General features: G+C 31.9%; 3 protein-coding genes across 6 annotated transcripts; 2 read left to right on the top strand and 1 right to left on the bottom strand.

Annotated features, from left to right (window-relative positions):
• The first annotated feature begins 1,613 nt into the window (after positions 1-1,613).
• LOC126653870 (uncharacterized) lies at positions 1,614-2,619 on the top strand. Its single transcript, XM_050347861.2, has one exon. The coding sequence runs from the start codon at positions 1,767-1,769 to the stop codon at positions 2,472-2,474; it is 708 nt and encodes a 235-aa protein (XP_050203818.1). The 5' UTR covers positions 1,614-1,766; the 3' UTR covers positions 2,475-2,619.
• A 4,292-nt stretch (positions 2,620-6,911) lies between these two features.
• Positions 6,912-10,978, bottom strand: LOC126654012 (uncharacterized). 4 transcript variants are annotated; one of them, XM_050348046.2, is made up of 2 exons: positions 10,011-10,978; positions 6,912-7,123 (listed from the first exon to the last, which is right to left on the bottom strand). In XM_050348046.2, exon 1 carries the CDS (start codon positions 10,765-10,767, stop codon positions 10,012-10,014), a length of 756 nt encoding a protein of 251 aa, XP_050204003.1. In that variant the 5' UTR covers positions 10,768-10,978; the 3' UTR covers positions 6,912-7,123; position 10,011. The 4 variants fall into 4 exon arrangements, 3 of the variants coding, with proteins under 3 accessions (XP_050204003.1, XP_050204001.1, XP_050203999.1); XR_008791032.1 differs by lacking the exon at positions 6,912-7,123 and adding an exon at positions 8,698-8,986 and having other exon boundaries at positions 9,108-10,978; XM_050348044.2 differs by lacking the exon at positions 6,912-7,123 and adding an exon at positions 8,698-9,277.
• Positions 10,979-13,555: 2,577 nt separating this feature from the next.
• Positions 13,556-15,483, top strand: LOC126688128 (uncharacterized). Its single transcript, XM_050382722.2, has 2 exons — positions 13,556-14,048; positions 15,166-15,483. Exons 1-2 carry the CDS (start codon positions 13,614-13,616, stop codon positions 15,337-15,339), a joined length of 609 nt encoding a protein of 202 aa, XP_050238679.1. The 5' UTR covers positions 13,556-13,613; the 3' UTR covers positions 15,340-15,483.
• The last annotated feature ends 337 nt before the right edge of the window (positions 15,484-15,820 follow it).

Here is a 15,820-nt window from a genome sequence, read left to right on the forward strand (position 1 = left end):
TTGAAGTTTAGTTAAGCCTTTCCCACAGACGGCGCCAATTGATGGAGTCTGCCTTCTGAACCGGTGAGTAAGACCTGTAAAACAGGGTAGAAGCTAACCGGACGGTGGTTGTCCGATTAACTCTCCGATGCTAAAGTCAGTTTAGAGCTTTGAGCAGCGTTTTGTGTATATGGATGTAATTGTGATTCTAGGCATACCTCGTGCTCCTTTTATAGTAGTCGAATATACCTAGTATAGTTGTATTAGGCAGGTGAATCCTACTTTGCAGGGATTCGGCGATATCGTAGGGATTCTCCTGATTTGTCGTGATCTACCTTAATCTGATAAGAATCCTATTTAGGAACGTCTTCCTAAAGTAGAGCTTATCCTTCCATATATAGTGTTTGTGTCCGAATAGGACAATACTTCCATTCTTAGTCGATTACCCGAATCCCGGACCTAACGCGCTTTAGGCGGATCATGTGGGATTCGGTCTTCATTAGCATATCACCGAATCTTAAGGGATTCGGCGTCTCTTCCATATCTTCGGATCTTCAGGGAGAGTCCGGTATCATCTGAGAGTGGATCTCCTGTGACTCGGCTTCATTATATTTACTGTAGGATTCGGTATCCATCAGTAATTAATGAAGATTTGAATACTCACTTAATGGTCTTTTTCAAAAAATAAAAGATCAATGGACATAATCTTTATCTTAATCCTTGTAATAGACTTTTTATGTTATTTTTAAAAAATATAATTAATATTATAATTTTTTAATATTTTTATTCAATAAAGTTACTAATATAAATATCTTTTATAGTTAGTCTATTCAGCCAAATGTATATATGTAATTATATTTCCAGTTACTTGTTCTTAAAATGATAACTAATATAATAAAATAAAAAATATAATTTTTTAATCCATTTATAAAAGGTTTGTCATTTTTTAGATGTACAAAATAACTATATACAAAATGATTTAAATTTAAATTATTAAACATGATAAATAATTATTAAAAATATAATTAAGTACCAAATAAGATTAGGATAAATTGAAATTTTCAATTCTATGGTAGATAATTAGACTTTTGACTTTTTTATCACCTAAAAATCACACAAATAAAAATCAAATAATTGTTGGTGGATAAATTCCAACCATCTACCTTTCTAGAAAAATGGCAGAAAAAGAAATTTAATTTTAAAGTTAAAAGAAAACGTCAATTGTCAAATAAATCAAAGATGTAGGAAATTTTCCATTTTTATTAAATATTCATAAAATAAATAAATAACAAAAAAACAGCAAAGCAAAATTACCAAAAGACGGATCCTATACAAAAGCACAGCACATGATTCCATTCCCAAACTCGGTGGGACCGGAGCGGACTTCAACTTGCCATTCAAATTTAGTTAATTCTCTTTTTTGACATAACAGAAAAGAATATTAAAAAATTAAAATAAAAAAGAATTTGAAAAAGCAAGACGTCCGTGATGTGGGCCCGTTATCACTCCGTTATGCACGCTGCCATGTCACTATCTTAAAAAATAACCCCAAAAAATCTTATCTTTTTTTTTTTAAATTAATTCAGTTTTTATTTTTCTTCAACTACTATATATACCCTTCTCATTTCTCTTTCCATCTCGTCTCACCTTCCTTATTTTCTCTCTCTAGTTCTATTCTCTCTCTACTGTTATACTGTCGAGCCAAACACGCCCTTAATCTCTCTCTAAAACCAAACATAATCCTCACCGTTGGATTTGTTTTGTCCCTTTGAAAATAATCTTTAATAATGGACCAGAACTCTAGACAAAATAAAAAGCGAGTCCGCGAGGATGACTCGGGGTGTAACTCGCCTGAGTCTAAACTCGTTCGAGTTGATTCGTTTGAGAAGGTGACGGAGACCTCTCCGGATATGAAAGATGGCTCGGGAATTGACTCCGGTGTTGACTCGGATGTGAGCTCGCCTGAGGCGAAGCGCTTAGAGGACGATTTGTTTAACATTTTTGACGAGTCGGATGAGCCGGTGATTCAAGGTCTTGACTCGGTGATTAAAAGCTTCGAAGAGGAAATGCTCGTTCCGGTTGCTGACATGGAAACGGTTAATCCTGCAGGTGTAATGTTGTGCGGTGGTTGTTCTCAGCCGGATCTAGGTTACCTCCTTAAGGCGTCCGACGACGAGCTTGGTTTGCCGCCGAGCTTCTCCGGCGAGGAAGATAAAGTTAGTGTTACCGACTTTACGGCGGATACAGAGACGGAAACTAGCAGATCTGGATGTGGAAGCGCCGGCGGTTTTGGAGAGATGCTAGGGTTTGAAAAAAAGATACCGAATTATGACTCGTTTGAGTTTGGATTCGGTGTCGACTCGGTTAGTCTTAGTTATAATGATAGTGGTGATTTTGTGGCGTTAGGAGGTTTGTTTGATTATTCCGACGAGAGTTTTGTTCCGGCGGAGATGTCGGCTGTGCAGTGGCAGCCTGAGTCACTCTCTGCCTTGTAGTAATGAAGAAAGAAAATGCGAAACGTTTCGTATGTTTTGATGGTACGGAACGTTTCTTTTTTTAAATCTGCTTGTCTATAGTAGTTTGTAAATTTGGAAAGATCAAAAAAGGAAAGTAAAAGCAGGAAAATATCTTTATTTCTAAGTACTCTTATTATAATTTTTTTTTGAGAGGATAATTATTATTATCATTACTACTATTTATATATTTGGTTTTTTATGAAACAATATTTTAATTTAATATAAATACTAATAGGGAAGAAAAAGTTGGATACAAGCGCAAGATTAATTAAAGAAAAACTGTTAATACATAAAATTTCAATAAAATTGTTATTTGAACTCCTAATGAAAAATCAAAGAACAAAGAATCAATTCATCTTTTGAACTTGATATAAAATATTACAAAAATAATTTAAAGGCTTTTGATATAAAAAATACAATTTGGTCATTACGCATCAAATCAGGTCATTTGACATAAAATTTGAGATCGTCAAACTTAAAAATTAATTGATTAATCATAATTTAATATTAATTAAAAATAATTAGCTTTAATTAAAACTAATTATTTTATTTAATAACCAAAAATCACCGCATAAAACAGCTATCATGGAACTCCCATCGGAAACCGCTTTTTAGATGAGGAGCGATCAGTTCCTTGGGAGCGGATCTGTTCCACGGGAGCAAATCTGCTCCTCCACGTTAGAAAAGCAACATATCTGCTCCTCTAAAACGAGGGGTAATAGCTCCTTGTTGGAAGAGCTATTGTTGCTCCTCTCTTAAAAGGAGCAGTTCTGGTACTCCTCGTTTGAGGAAGTGGCGATGAGCGGCGGGGAATGTGGTCGAAAGAAGAAGAAGAATAAGAGAAACATGGAAAGAGAAGAAAAACAAGGAAAAAAAAATTAAAAATAGGTCTACTATGTTTTTTAATAAAACACAAATTAATTATTGAATTTTTCAAATTATAAAAATATAATTGAAAATTAAAATTAATTTAATTTAAAAATTAACGGTCTTTTTAAATTTTTCATTTTTTCGCAGAGAGTGTATCTCACTTGCCGGGGTGAGAGTAGGGAGAGGCCTTTTTGATTCGGAATGGCATAGTTGCGTGTTGATTTGTACGAAAACTAGCGAGAATTGTTTCTTTTGTTGATATTTTATGGCAAGTTTAGGGGTGAATTGATCCTTTATTCAAAAATCAAATAAGACTGAACATAGAATTTTGATAAAGACATTTTTAAAGTGAATATTTTAGATCAGTTTATCCTTTTAATTTTAAACGATTAAATAAATTATCATCATTTTAATTTTAGATTTTTTTGATAATTTTATGTCGTCTCGACAAAATACAAATTATTTGTACCCTAGATTTGAATTCGTCTCTTTACGGTAAAGTGAACTAAATTAGCCAATTTGTAGATATTTGTATTCTTAATTCAATTGATAATTTATATCAAATTAAGGATGTAAAATAAATTTTTATTAATTTATATTTTTTGAAATAGCTTTTAGATTATATATTTAGATGCATTAATTTAAATTTCCAATATCTATAAATCAAATAAAGGGTCGATACGGCCCTCAAACTAGTATCTCGAGAGAAATAAGTTCATTTTAGCTTTTGGATTTGATAATTTCATAAATGCACAAGTCTCTAACCGAGAACTTGCACAGGGAAGAATGTTAGAAGAAAGCAGGCTGGGTTATCTTGAAAACCACTCTAATACTTAAGTTAGTACGTTAACTGAGATTAAAGGTAAAAAGGTAAAGTGTTTAGAATATGAAATGAATAAATTTATTTATAGTCTTTAAAGGGAGTAATAAACGCTGCTAGTGGTTCACCTATGTCCAATAAAAATTGCAGAGTGCTCCCATGTCACACGTTCTGTGGAGAAGGGACATGGACCTCACCTAGTATCTGTATTATGTTTGTCAGTAAGCAGTTGGGCGGACTCAATGCAAGTTCGCCTAACTGCTTACATGACCCAGTTTAAAACAGACTTATAACAGTATCAATTAGAAATAAAACTCTCTTAATTTAATCAAGTGAGTTTTTCATTATCGAGTACTAAAAAAATACATTTTTTTATTATGTAATGCAAAATTATATTGCATACGAATAGTTTGAACTGATATGAATCCAGTTGATACTAATTTTGTCCGGCTAAGTCAAGTAAATAAAAATAATGAGTACACGAATGTTAAACACAACTTGTAAAAGATTATACTATAAACTATCTCTCTCCCTTCTCTCTAAAAAACCACACACTAAAACCTTTGATTTAAGGAGGTGGTTTTCAAGCCTCTTGGCTGAAAAACCATTTCTCCATTTCTTTTTTCTTTATTTCTTTATTTATCTATTTCTTTCATTCAATAAATCTCTCATTTTAGAGTTTCTTATGTTGAATTATTTTAGGATGATTTTTTCATGTTGCATGTCAGATTTTTTAGATTATTTAAAGAGCTATGGTGTTTCTTTGAGTTTTATGTTCAAACTTTTTATGATCTAAGAAGTTTTGATGTGTTTAAATCTATACTTGTGGAATCTATTGAAGGTAATACTCGGAATGTTAGAACTCAACGGATCAAGCGGATCGTCGGCAAAATCAGATGGGTGGTAAAATTCGACCTCGCTCCAATGGAACTTTGTTCACCATTATATTAAGTTATGGCGAGTTTTACGTCTTAAAGATATCTTCGTTTCGATTATTTTTGACTTGTATCCTTAGATGTTTTTTAATTATTTTTTTGGATTTAGTTTTGAAAGATTATATGGTTAGTCTTTGTTATATGACTATCATTTCATCATCTTGTATATTTTCCGCTATCTATCGAATTCTAGCTAGGAAAAAAAACTTATAGAAAATTATAAATTAATACACTTATTATAGACTAATTTTTATAACTAAATAACCATTTATGATTTGATTTTATTATTCACTTTTCGTACATTATAAATCTATTTCTTATCACCGTGGTAAAATTAAATCTGAATTAAAACTTGAATAGAAAATAGAAAGTCTACTACATATTTTATTAATTTTAAACTTGTATTACAAGTGTAAAATTAAAAAATCCTCCAGCTACGAATTGGACATGTTTAAATAATAATTACAACTTGCGAATATAAAAAAGAAATTTCTAGAAAAAATTCTAATTATAAACTTATTTGCATCTAGTATCTCAGTTTTAAAAATTTATTTTTTTACTTTTTTTTTAATAATTTTAGTTGTACTTTAATTATGTCTATTTTTTATTTACGAAAATACCTAATTTTAATACTTGCACATTTTTTCGCTTTTTCTCCTTTTTCTTTCTTTCTTTCTTTTTTTTACTTCTTCTTCTTCTTCTTCTTCTTTGTTTTCGTCTTTTTCTTATTCTTTTCTCTCAAATCTTTTTCTTCTTCTTTGTTTTCGTCTTTTTCTTATTTTTTTCTCTCAAACCTTTTTCTTCTTCTTTGTTTTCGTCCTTTTCTTATTTTTTTCTCTCAAACCTTTTTCTTCTTCTTCCATTTCAATGAATTTTTTTAACAAATATTATTTTATTTTATTTATAATTCATCTAATACTTTCGATCTATACCATAAATAATTTTATTTCTGAAACAAATAAAAAATAGCTGATGAAAAAATTATCGTATTTGTCTCAAATAATTTAAAGTAACGATTCTACCATCGCCACGACCTTATCCTCTTATTCTGGATCTTGTTCTTTCTCTTTTTATTTTTTTATTTGTTAATTATCAATTTGTATTAATGATTTTATTCATATGTTTGCAACCATTATAGACTGTTTGAAACTGTTTTTAAGCTGTTTTAGATAAATTTTGTAAATTGTGTTTTTAGAATATGTTTCGAAAACTTTTGTAAACTGTTTAAAATCCTTTTATAAACTGAATTTTAAAAACCTTTATTAACTGTTTTGAAAAGTTTGTAATTTGCTTGAAACTGTTTGAAATCTTTATAAACTATTTGAAACTGTTTTTAGAGAATGTTCTAAAGACTGTTTAAATTTGCTTTTAGTTATTGTTTGAAAGTTTTTAAAACTCTTTGAAATTTTTATAAATTGTTTAAAAGCATTTCAAATATTTTTGTAAACTGTTTGAAATCCTTTTATAAATTATATTTTGAAAATCTTTATAAACAGTTTTGAAAATTTTATAATATGTTTGAAACCTTTGTAAATTGTTCGCAACTTTTATAAATTGTTTTAAACTAAATTTAAAACTTGCATTTTTTTTTTTTATAAAAAGTAATAGTAGAATTGTAGAAATCAATTGTTGAATTATTATGAAATGAAAATTTTGATTTAATTTGTTGAATTGCTGGTTAGTTTTTTTTTTAAATAAGTTGAAGAAGATAAAGAAGTAAAAAAAAACGCTTGTTGTGTATAAAACATGTAAAGTAGATATGAAGTACAAAACAAAAGTGACGGAGTAATATGAATAAATAGATAACACGTTGAAATAAAGAAATCAAGTTGAATTTTTAGAGTTAAAAAATACTAATATTTTTATTATTTAAATATTCTTCTAATTTTCACAATATAAAACTCAAACTAGGAAAGGCCTGGATTAGCCTGCATACACCATAGTCTGCCTAAACCTGGCCCGTTGCCTTTGTTGCTTGTCCAGACCTCCTTTGTTGCCTTATGCTGCCAGTAAAAAAGAGGTGCATGAACCTCAACCTCCAACTCAACAAATGAAAAATAGAAAAATTATTTCACACAACCGTTGCGCCATGTCACTCGTGCAACAAATCAATTGTGCGTTAGCCATGTAGAAAATTGAATAATAAAAAGAATAAGTAATAATTAAAAGATTTTCTATCGCAAATGTTCATTGGCTTGATGTAAAAATGACGTGGCACAACGGTTGCATGGGATAAACACTCTGAAAAATAATAGCCTCCTCTGCAATCAATCAAAATCAATATAATTTCTCTATATAAACAAAGCAACCAATGGCAGATAAAAAAAAGAATTTAGGGGGAAGAAAAGTATAAGCATATACATGTGAGAATAAGAAACGTTAGATGCAGAAATTATTAGCAAGCACAGAGGTGAAGAAAATAGAAAAATGAACTGATAGAATAGAGAGAGAAAATTCAAATTTATAGTGAAAGAAGGCCAGCTAGCAAAGGTAGATCAAAGGGTCGAGGAGGGTCCGCTGAGCCTCTTCATCGGAGAATTTTTTTAAAACGACCGATGTGGGGACGATATTATTTTTGTACGGGTGGTTATAGCTGCCCCTACAAATTTTAGGGACGATTTGTTTCTTGTAGGGATGGTCGTAGGACCGCCTCTACAATTGTTAATTACTATACTTGAACCTTTTTTTTATGTCATTTGATTATTTTAAATAGCAAAATGTGAAAATTTCGACTTTGGAATCCTGGTTTTTCCTTTGCCTGCAAGCCTGGCGAAAAGAAACTGAAAATACCATCGAAGAAAATAATAAAAACTGAGACAATCAAGGAGCAATTTCTGTCAATAAGCAGCCAACAGAACAGTAAAAACTTCAAAACATTGTCTTATTAGTATTAATTAATATTTGTATTATTCTATATTGTCATTAGTACAAATGTAGAATACACTTTTGATCTGGCTATGATGCTCTTATATGCTTGTTTCATTATCATGGAAATATATTACGCCTTTATACATAATATAATTTCTCATCGTTTCTACTAAATCAAACAACACAATTTCAAAAATAAGAAATAAAAAGACTAATATCACCAAATCTTTCATTCTTGTGCCGACTAAACCAAAACGAACCGGTTTAAACTTACAATCCAATTGAACCAAAACACAATAAATCTACCTTTGATTTCATAAAGCAAGTCGGGATAAAAATTTCCAAAACATTCAAAAATCCTAATTTTCAAGCCAAATTAAACTGCATATCATTTACTTTTCACAACATAAACCAAAATATCATTGATGGAAAGTTAAGAAAAAAATTAAATATGCTTAGAAACAAGTGAGAAGAATATGTAATATGAAACAGACAACATGATGAAACTCTAGCAGTAAAGCATTCACCAGCAGCCAGTTTCTGTATTTCAAAAAATCATGCGTAAATGTGGAGAAATAAAAAGACCGAAAGAACATTTAACGGCCATATAATGCAATAGGAGCAGCATCAGTAATGATAAAATGAAGCAAAATTTAAAATATACATAAATTTGTTCAAAATGGTCCTACCATATATGTAAGCACATTAATTGGCAAAAACAAAATGTACATTCCACACTAAACCCAAAAAATAAGAAGGTGCCTAAATATATCATCACATTTACCATCTAGTAACATTCAGAATACATGAAAGCTACATCACATACCAGCACATGTGATCAAAAAAGAGACTTTGACGTTTCTAATTAACTAGACAAAATATTTGTTAAGCAGAAAAAAGTTGCAAACCCCATAACTGTCAAAATAAAGAGCAAGTAAATGCAAGAACTACTCCTAAAATGCTGCAAGTTCCATAGCCGTTGCGACTTCAAACACTAGCTATAAGATTGGAAAAAGAAAAGGTATTAGCGACTGTATTTTCCATTTTCAAAACATAATGCTTCTTCTTGAGACATCGTAATAATATCAGCATTGAAGGTAGAATAAACCATCAATTCACCTCTCCGCTTGGCATTAAATATCAAATGAGTCATTTTCAGCAAAAATTGTCAAATGAAACACAACTCTGAGTGATCCTTTGTAGCCAAAATACAAAGTTAATGCAGCTCGAAGAAGAGAGTAAATATCAGATGCAGATAAGAACATGTTTAAACTTGAAGCCCACTGAAGCTGGAAACAAGGTGCAAGACATCACTTACAGAGGAAGTAAGATTTTGAAACATTTTCATGCAAACTGAAATTCAGTTATGCAGAAAAAGCAATTAGCAAAGCCATTATAAAAGAACAAAGATACGATAGTGACAAAAAAAACCAACAATCAATCCCAAAAATCTGAAACTCACATAACTTAATTTCCTCAACATTAAACATAGTATTTTTCATTACCGTCTGTAATACACTTTTTTTTAATGCAACTACAAGCTCAAATCTAAGAAATTTGGACCATGTAGGTGATAAATAAAATAAGTTTAAACGCCTACCTAATTGAGGTACCATCTGAAATACAAATTGGTCCAATTTTTAACGTTTCAGACTTGTAGCCTTTTCATGGGTTTGATGCATTGATGCAGATGCATCCAATTCAAAAATATGAATACGAAGCATGAACACATTTACTTTTCAATAGGTTTTCTCTAAACTATTATATCTAAAATACTAGTACTCATGGTCTTATGATGTTTATGTTTTATCCACATTTTGAATATTAATCGAAAGGTATCTTTGATCCTAACTGTATCGTCAAATAATCAATTCAACTCAAAACACACAATGTTAGGCGAGGCTCTAACAATAATATTATCTCTAGCACACTACCAAACACAAATGCATCGAATCTACCTATAAATGGGCAATGCATAATTAATGCATGTTGCATCGTTCACATAAAAAAAACACACTGTACCTTATGGTTTTGGGTCTGTTGCGCTAGAGATTACATTCTTCTTCTCTTCCAGCTCTTGTACAACTTGCCTTAAAGCACTAACGTGTATACCAATGACAACATCAGATAGACCTATAATCATTCCCACAATCTCCCCCATCAAATTAAATATGGGGCAACCGTGGCTGCTTCCTGCATGGATAGAGCTATTAATTTGTATTATCGGAAGTAAAGGGTGAATTGGTAATCCGCGATATCCATCCAGTGAGCATAAATCTCCCATAACTCTATGCTTCGTTATGCTATCCCATGAATTTGGTACAATATCAGCACAAGTTGTACCATCATCAGGTGGAAGATCTGCATTATGGTAACATGGAAAAGCGACCATGCCTCGCAAAAATGACGCAACAAGTTCACCAGCAGCACTTATCATAAACACGGGCTGCCCAGCATATAGCGAACCATCATCAACAAGTTTTCCAAACGTAGTGTCGCTAATGCCTTTAACCTTTAAAAGCATAACATCCCATTGTGGTTTTTGATATACCAACTCAGCTTCATGAAAAATACCATTTTCATCTAATCTACGAGCAGAAATGACAAGTGAGGGCTTACCTTGACATTTTTGAAAAGGCTGAGCACAGGTCATAACGAGGCCAGTACCATCTATGCTAAAACCAGAACAAAATGCTGTTTCAAGTGTATCAACATATTCCATGAACTCAAATTTCACTATCCATATAATGTGCTTACCAGTAGTATACAACTTATCCATTTGGACTCGCAACTCACAAGGCAACAAACAACGAACAAAGAAGATTCTAGAAAGATTACCGTATCAAATAGGGCTGCAGAGCCAAGGGAAGAAGACGACCTAAAAGGCTAAAACGATGCCGTTGCCTCTCTTTTTTTGTTAAGAAAAGCCCACCATATGTTTGTTAAAACAAATTCGACCGGGTTGCTGCTCTTTTATTTGGGTAAAGCACTATTCCAAGCACACTTGATTATATTTTAAACTAATTCCTTTATATTTTCAATTATTATTTATCATAGTGAGTACATTTTTTTTTTCAGATTCTTCCACAATTCTATAATCTAATTTTTAAATTATTTATTCTAACTATCTCTAATTTCTTCTCTTTTAACATTAAATAAAAAATTTCAATTGAATATTACTAATTCTAATAATATTTTTTTAATCAAATCCCCTCCAATTTTTAAGGAAATTTTTATTTGTGCGATTTATTTATACACCAATTTAACTCTCTATATATAATACTTATATTAAATTTATATCTTTAGGCTATTTCAATTGATTTAGCCGTGTAAAATATTAGAATAACAAGTTAACTTAGCTCTAAATCCAGCAAGTCTAGCAATTTTTACTATTAATTTAATTTTAATTTATTAAAAAAGACAAATTTACTATTAATTTATTAAAAAAATTATAAAAGTTAAATGAACTATATACATATTTACCAGATGTAAGTCAGAGGTTTACTGCAATATAATTAACTATTACTTGTTAAATATCGGTTTACCATTTTATATATATTTTTAAAATATATCAGACGTTAAACATATTCAAACACATTCTTGAGCTCAGTTAGAACTTTTATCAAACACCTTATGCTCATTATTTTGGACTTTATACACATTCATAGCATGAAAAAGATCAAAACTCGTATTTGTCCGCATTTAAAAGAAACAATTAACCTAAAACAACAAATACCCATTAATTATACAATTAAAGAAATAGGGAAAAATCAAGCATCACAGTCTTCGTCGGCGTTGGAGTCGTCTTTGCCGGCGTCGTCTTGGTGGATAAATTATACAATTCAAGAAAATAGAAGAAACAGAGGCCACCATATTATTGCAAGAAGAAACCGTAAAAAAGAAAGAAAAAAATAAATGTCCAACTCCGATCAACTTCAACCTGTATATATGTAAGAATCGGCGATGCATCATTTTTTTTAGAATAAATTGACCTACCATAATTTCCTCAAATGCAAATAATAATCAACAAAGGTTCATTTAACCTTTTCAATTTGGAACAAATTTTTTAAAAATAAGAGTTACTTTAGACAAAAGTATTCGTTTTCGACAAAATTATTGTTAAAAAAATATACTTTAATTTGTTTTATCCCTTCAACTCCAAATAGTTTAATAGTTTATTATCACCTCGACTTTATTTGATAAAGGAGTAAAAAATTAACCAAATTATGACTATTTTTGTCTAAAGCCATGAAAAAATAGGGAGGGAGGGAGGAGGGGGGGGGGGGGCGGCGGCATTGTACCTTTATTAAAATGATGATGATAATAAGGTAAAAGGCATAAAAAAAATTCTCCAAATTTACTCAAAAGTATAAAGCAGCCCCTTGTTTGACACAAATAAACCTTTACAGTTTTAAAATCGAACAAAAAAAACTCTCCAAGTTTGACTTTGACAAACAGACATTAGATTGGTGACGTAGCACTAGAAAAAAAGTTCAAGAACACCCTTACTTTTTAAAATACTTACCAAATTCATATTTCAATTTTTTTTCTTATTATTTCATCCTCATAAAAGGTTCAAAAACACCTTTAATTTTTTATACACTTACCAAATTTATACTTATATATATTTTTGTATTATTTCACCCTCTTATTTCTAATTAACTCTAATTATTTTTTTATTAAAATCAAATAAAAATTGAACCACCGTAATCAGACACTCCCGGAACAAACGACAGCGGGTATACCAAATCAATAATTTTTTTTATTTTCAATTAAAAAAAATAACAACCTCATTCAATTAAATTTTCAATTAGTAAAACCTAATTAATTATAGTTAATTAACAAAAAATATTAATCATTTTCGGCACCGCCGCCTCGGACCCCCCGCCGCACTTCGCCACCACCCTCTTCCGCAAATGAGCCGCTCATCTTCCATGGAAGACGAGCGGCTCGTCTTCCAAGGAAGACCAACTACTGCTGGTCTTCCAATGAAGAAGACATATCTGTCTTCCCCAAAGAAAGACGATTTGTCTTTCTCCATGGAAGACGATGGCGAATAGGGGGTGATAAGTCGGGGAGGTTGCTGGAAAACAGGTCGGAAAAATATGTTTTTTTTAATTAGTGGAGTCTTCCCCTTTGGAAGACCAGCAGTGGCTGGTCTTCCATGGAAGACGATGGTAGATAGGGGGCGGTGAGTCGGGGAGGTTACCGGAAACAGGTCGGGAAAATATGTCTATTTTCTTAAATTAGTGGAGAAGAGGGTTTGTTTGAATGTATTTTAAGTTAAGGGTATTTTTGAACCTTTTATGAGGGTGAAATAATAATAAAAAATTTGAAATATGAATTTGATAAGTATTTTAAATATTAATATGTTTTGAACGTTTTTTCCTAGTGTCACGTCACCATTTAAACCTAAAGTCATGGACGGAGGGGTTTTTTGTTTGATATTAGAGCTGTGAGGATTTATGTGTGCTAAAAATAAATTAAGGGGGTGGCTTGTATTTTTGGGGAAATTTGGAGGTTTTTGTTTTTGTATCTTTTGCCTAATAATAAATCAGCATTATATCCCATACAAAATCAAGAACCGTATCCTTGCTCCACTCTCATCCACTCACTCACTCACTAATGTCTCTCTTCATAGCCTCCGGCCACGGTGGCTGCAATGGCGGAGCAAGAATTCCCTCCACCAACCCAACAAAACATCACATGTACACCCACCACCCACAGATATTTTCCCCACGAACACCAAGAAGAGCTATCCATACAATAGTGTCAGCTAAGAAATTCTCATCCTCTTCAAAAAGTGGCCGGTTTGACAGCAAGAACAAAAAGAGCAGCACCACCACCAAAGACCAGGATGAATACTATAAAATGGAAGATGTTAATGGTGATTTGATTAGTGACACTGGAATTAGCAGTAGCAGTGTTGTTGTGGAAAATGAATATTATGAAATCTTGTCTAGGCTTCCAAAAGATGAGACTGAGTTTTGGGAGGGACCTAAGTGGGATGCTTTTGGTTTCTTTCTTCAGTATCTGTGGGCTTTTGGTATTGGTTTTGCGGTAATTTGGTCTTTAAACCTTGCTATTCAGTAGAGTTGTGTTTTGTTTTTTGTTTTTTGCTTTTCTTGATTGGTATTTTGTTGTTGATGATTGCTATTTGTAGTGAGAGTTCTGTTTAAGCTTGTTTTTCTTGATGTTCTTATCTTTAAGTTGTGCTTTTTATGGATTGTTTGTGTTTCTGCTAGTTAAATAAGCTACTTTTCTGATGTAGTTGATGTTCTTGCTGTCTTTGGTTTTTTGCTTTCCTTGATTATTAAGCTAGGTCGCAATTGATGTGAGTGACGATATTGATGTGAGTGACGATATCGACCGTGACTCGGTCACTTCATTTGATCAACATAAGTGTCCCGTTTCGGAAACATCTCGGACTCTTGATGTCTGGGATATGGAACTTCAATTTTGATATCGGAAACCTAGAAATAACATTGTTTTTCCGTGTCTGTATGCAAGTGTCCTGTTTTCTGGCGTGTTTGTATTACCTTGTTATTAAGCTCTTTTTCTTCCTGTTTTGTTTTTGAAATTTGCTTTTCTTGATTGTTAATTCTTGTTCTTGCTTTTCTTTATTATTGTTTTCAGTTAGATTTCTATTAAAGCTTCTTTTTCTTGATGTTCTTATCTTTTATCTGTGCTTTTCTGAATGCTTCTGCTAGTTAATGAGCTACTTTTCTTGATGTTCTTATTGTTTGCTTTTCTTGATTGTTAATTCTTCTTTTCTTCTTTATTGTTATTTCTGCATAATTAATCAACACAATGCAACGGTTGTGTCGCATCATTCATGCAATAAATCAATGACACGTTTGCAATGTTAGGATATTTAATGGTAATTATTCAAAATCCCGATACGGCAAACATTTCATGGGCTTGTTGCACGAATGATGTGGTACAACCGTTATGTGAAATAATCACTCATTATTTCTAGTGAGTTTTGCAATTTAAGCTTCTTTTTCTAGATTGTTACTACTTTGCTAATTACTTTTCTTGATGTTCTTCTTGTTTTTGGTTTTTGGTTTTTGGTTTTTCTTGATTATATAGTTGGATTTCCTATTAGGCCTCTTTTTCTTGAGGTCCTTATGTTTAATTTCTGCATTTCCTGATTGTGACTTGTTGTTCTTGTTAGTTAATTGCTTGTGGAATAGCAGTGTCAACATACAACCAAGGAGCAACAGATTTCAAAGAGACTCCTGCTTACAAAGAATCATCTCAAACTCGAGAGATGTTAGAAGAACCCGATGCTTCTAATTCTGACGTTTTTGAATCAAATCCCACCGAGGTTGCTCCTAGTTTGGATTAGTTTCCCTTTCATAATCGGCATGTGAAAAGTTTTTCTTTTTGCCATATTTATAGTGAAAATCAAAGTGTTTAAGGTAATACTTCTTTGCTGTAACCTTCTCAAGCATACAGAAAAATATTTCAGTATGAAAACTGTTACTAGCGAGCTTGTTGTAACATTGATACCGATTGTTGAATCTTTGGTACCAATTGTCGTGACCGGTTCTTGACCGGATTGGTATGCGCAGCGGAATCGAAACCATTGGTAGGTATTTAATTATGGATTTGATCAATAAACAATAATATAGCAAAATAATAAATAACACAAGAGATTTACGTGGTTCTGCATTAAAGCGTACATCCACGGGCGAAAGATTCGAGCCATCCACTAATCATCAAAAGGAGTACAAAATTGGTGGAGAATCACCAAATAGAGAACATCTCTAGTAAATATGCCCTTAGAAGAAAAACCCACAAAGTGTTTCTCTCTCTACAAGAAGTAC

The sequence above is a fragment of the Mercurialis annua genome, linkage group LG6 (genome assembly GCF_937616625.2).
Source record: "Mercurialis annua linkage group LG6, ddMerAnnu1.2, whole genome shotgun sequence".
Classification (NCBI taxonomy): domain Eukaryota; kingdom Viridiplantae; phylum Streptophyta; class Magnoliopsida; order Malpighiales; family Euphorbiaceae; genus Mercurialis; species Mercurialis annua.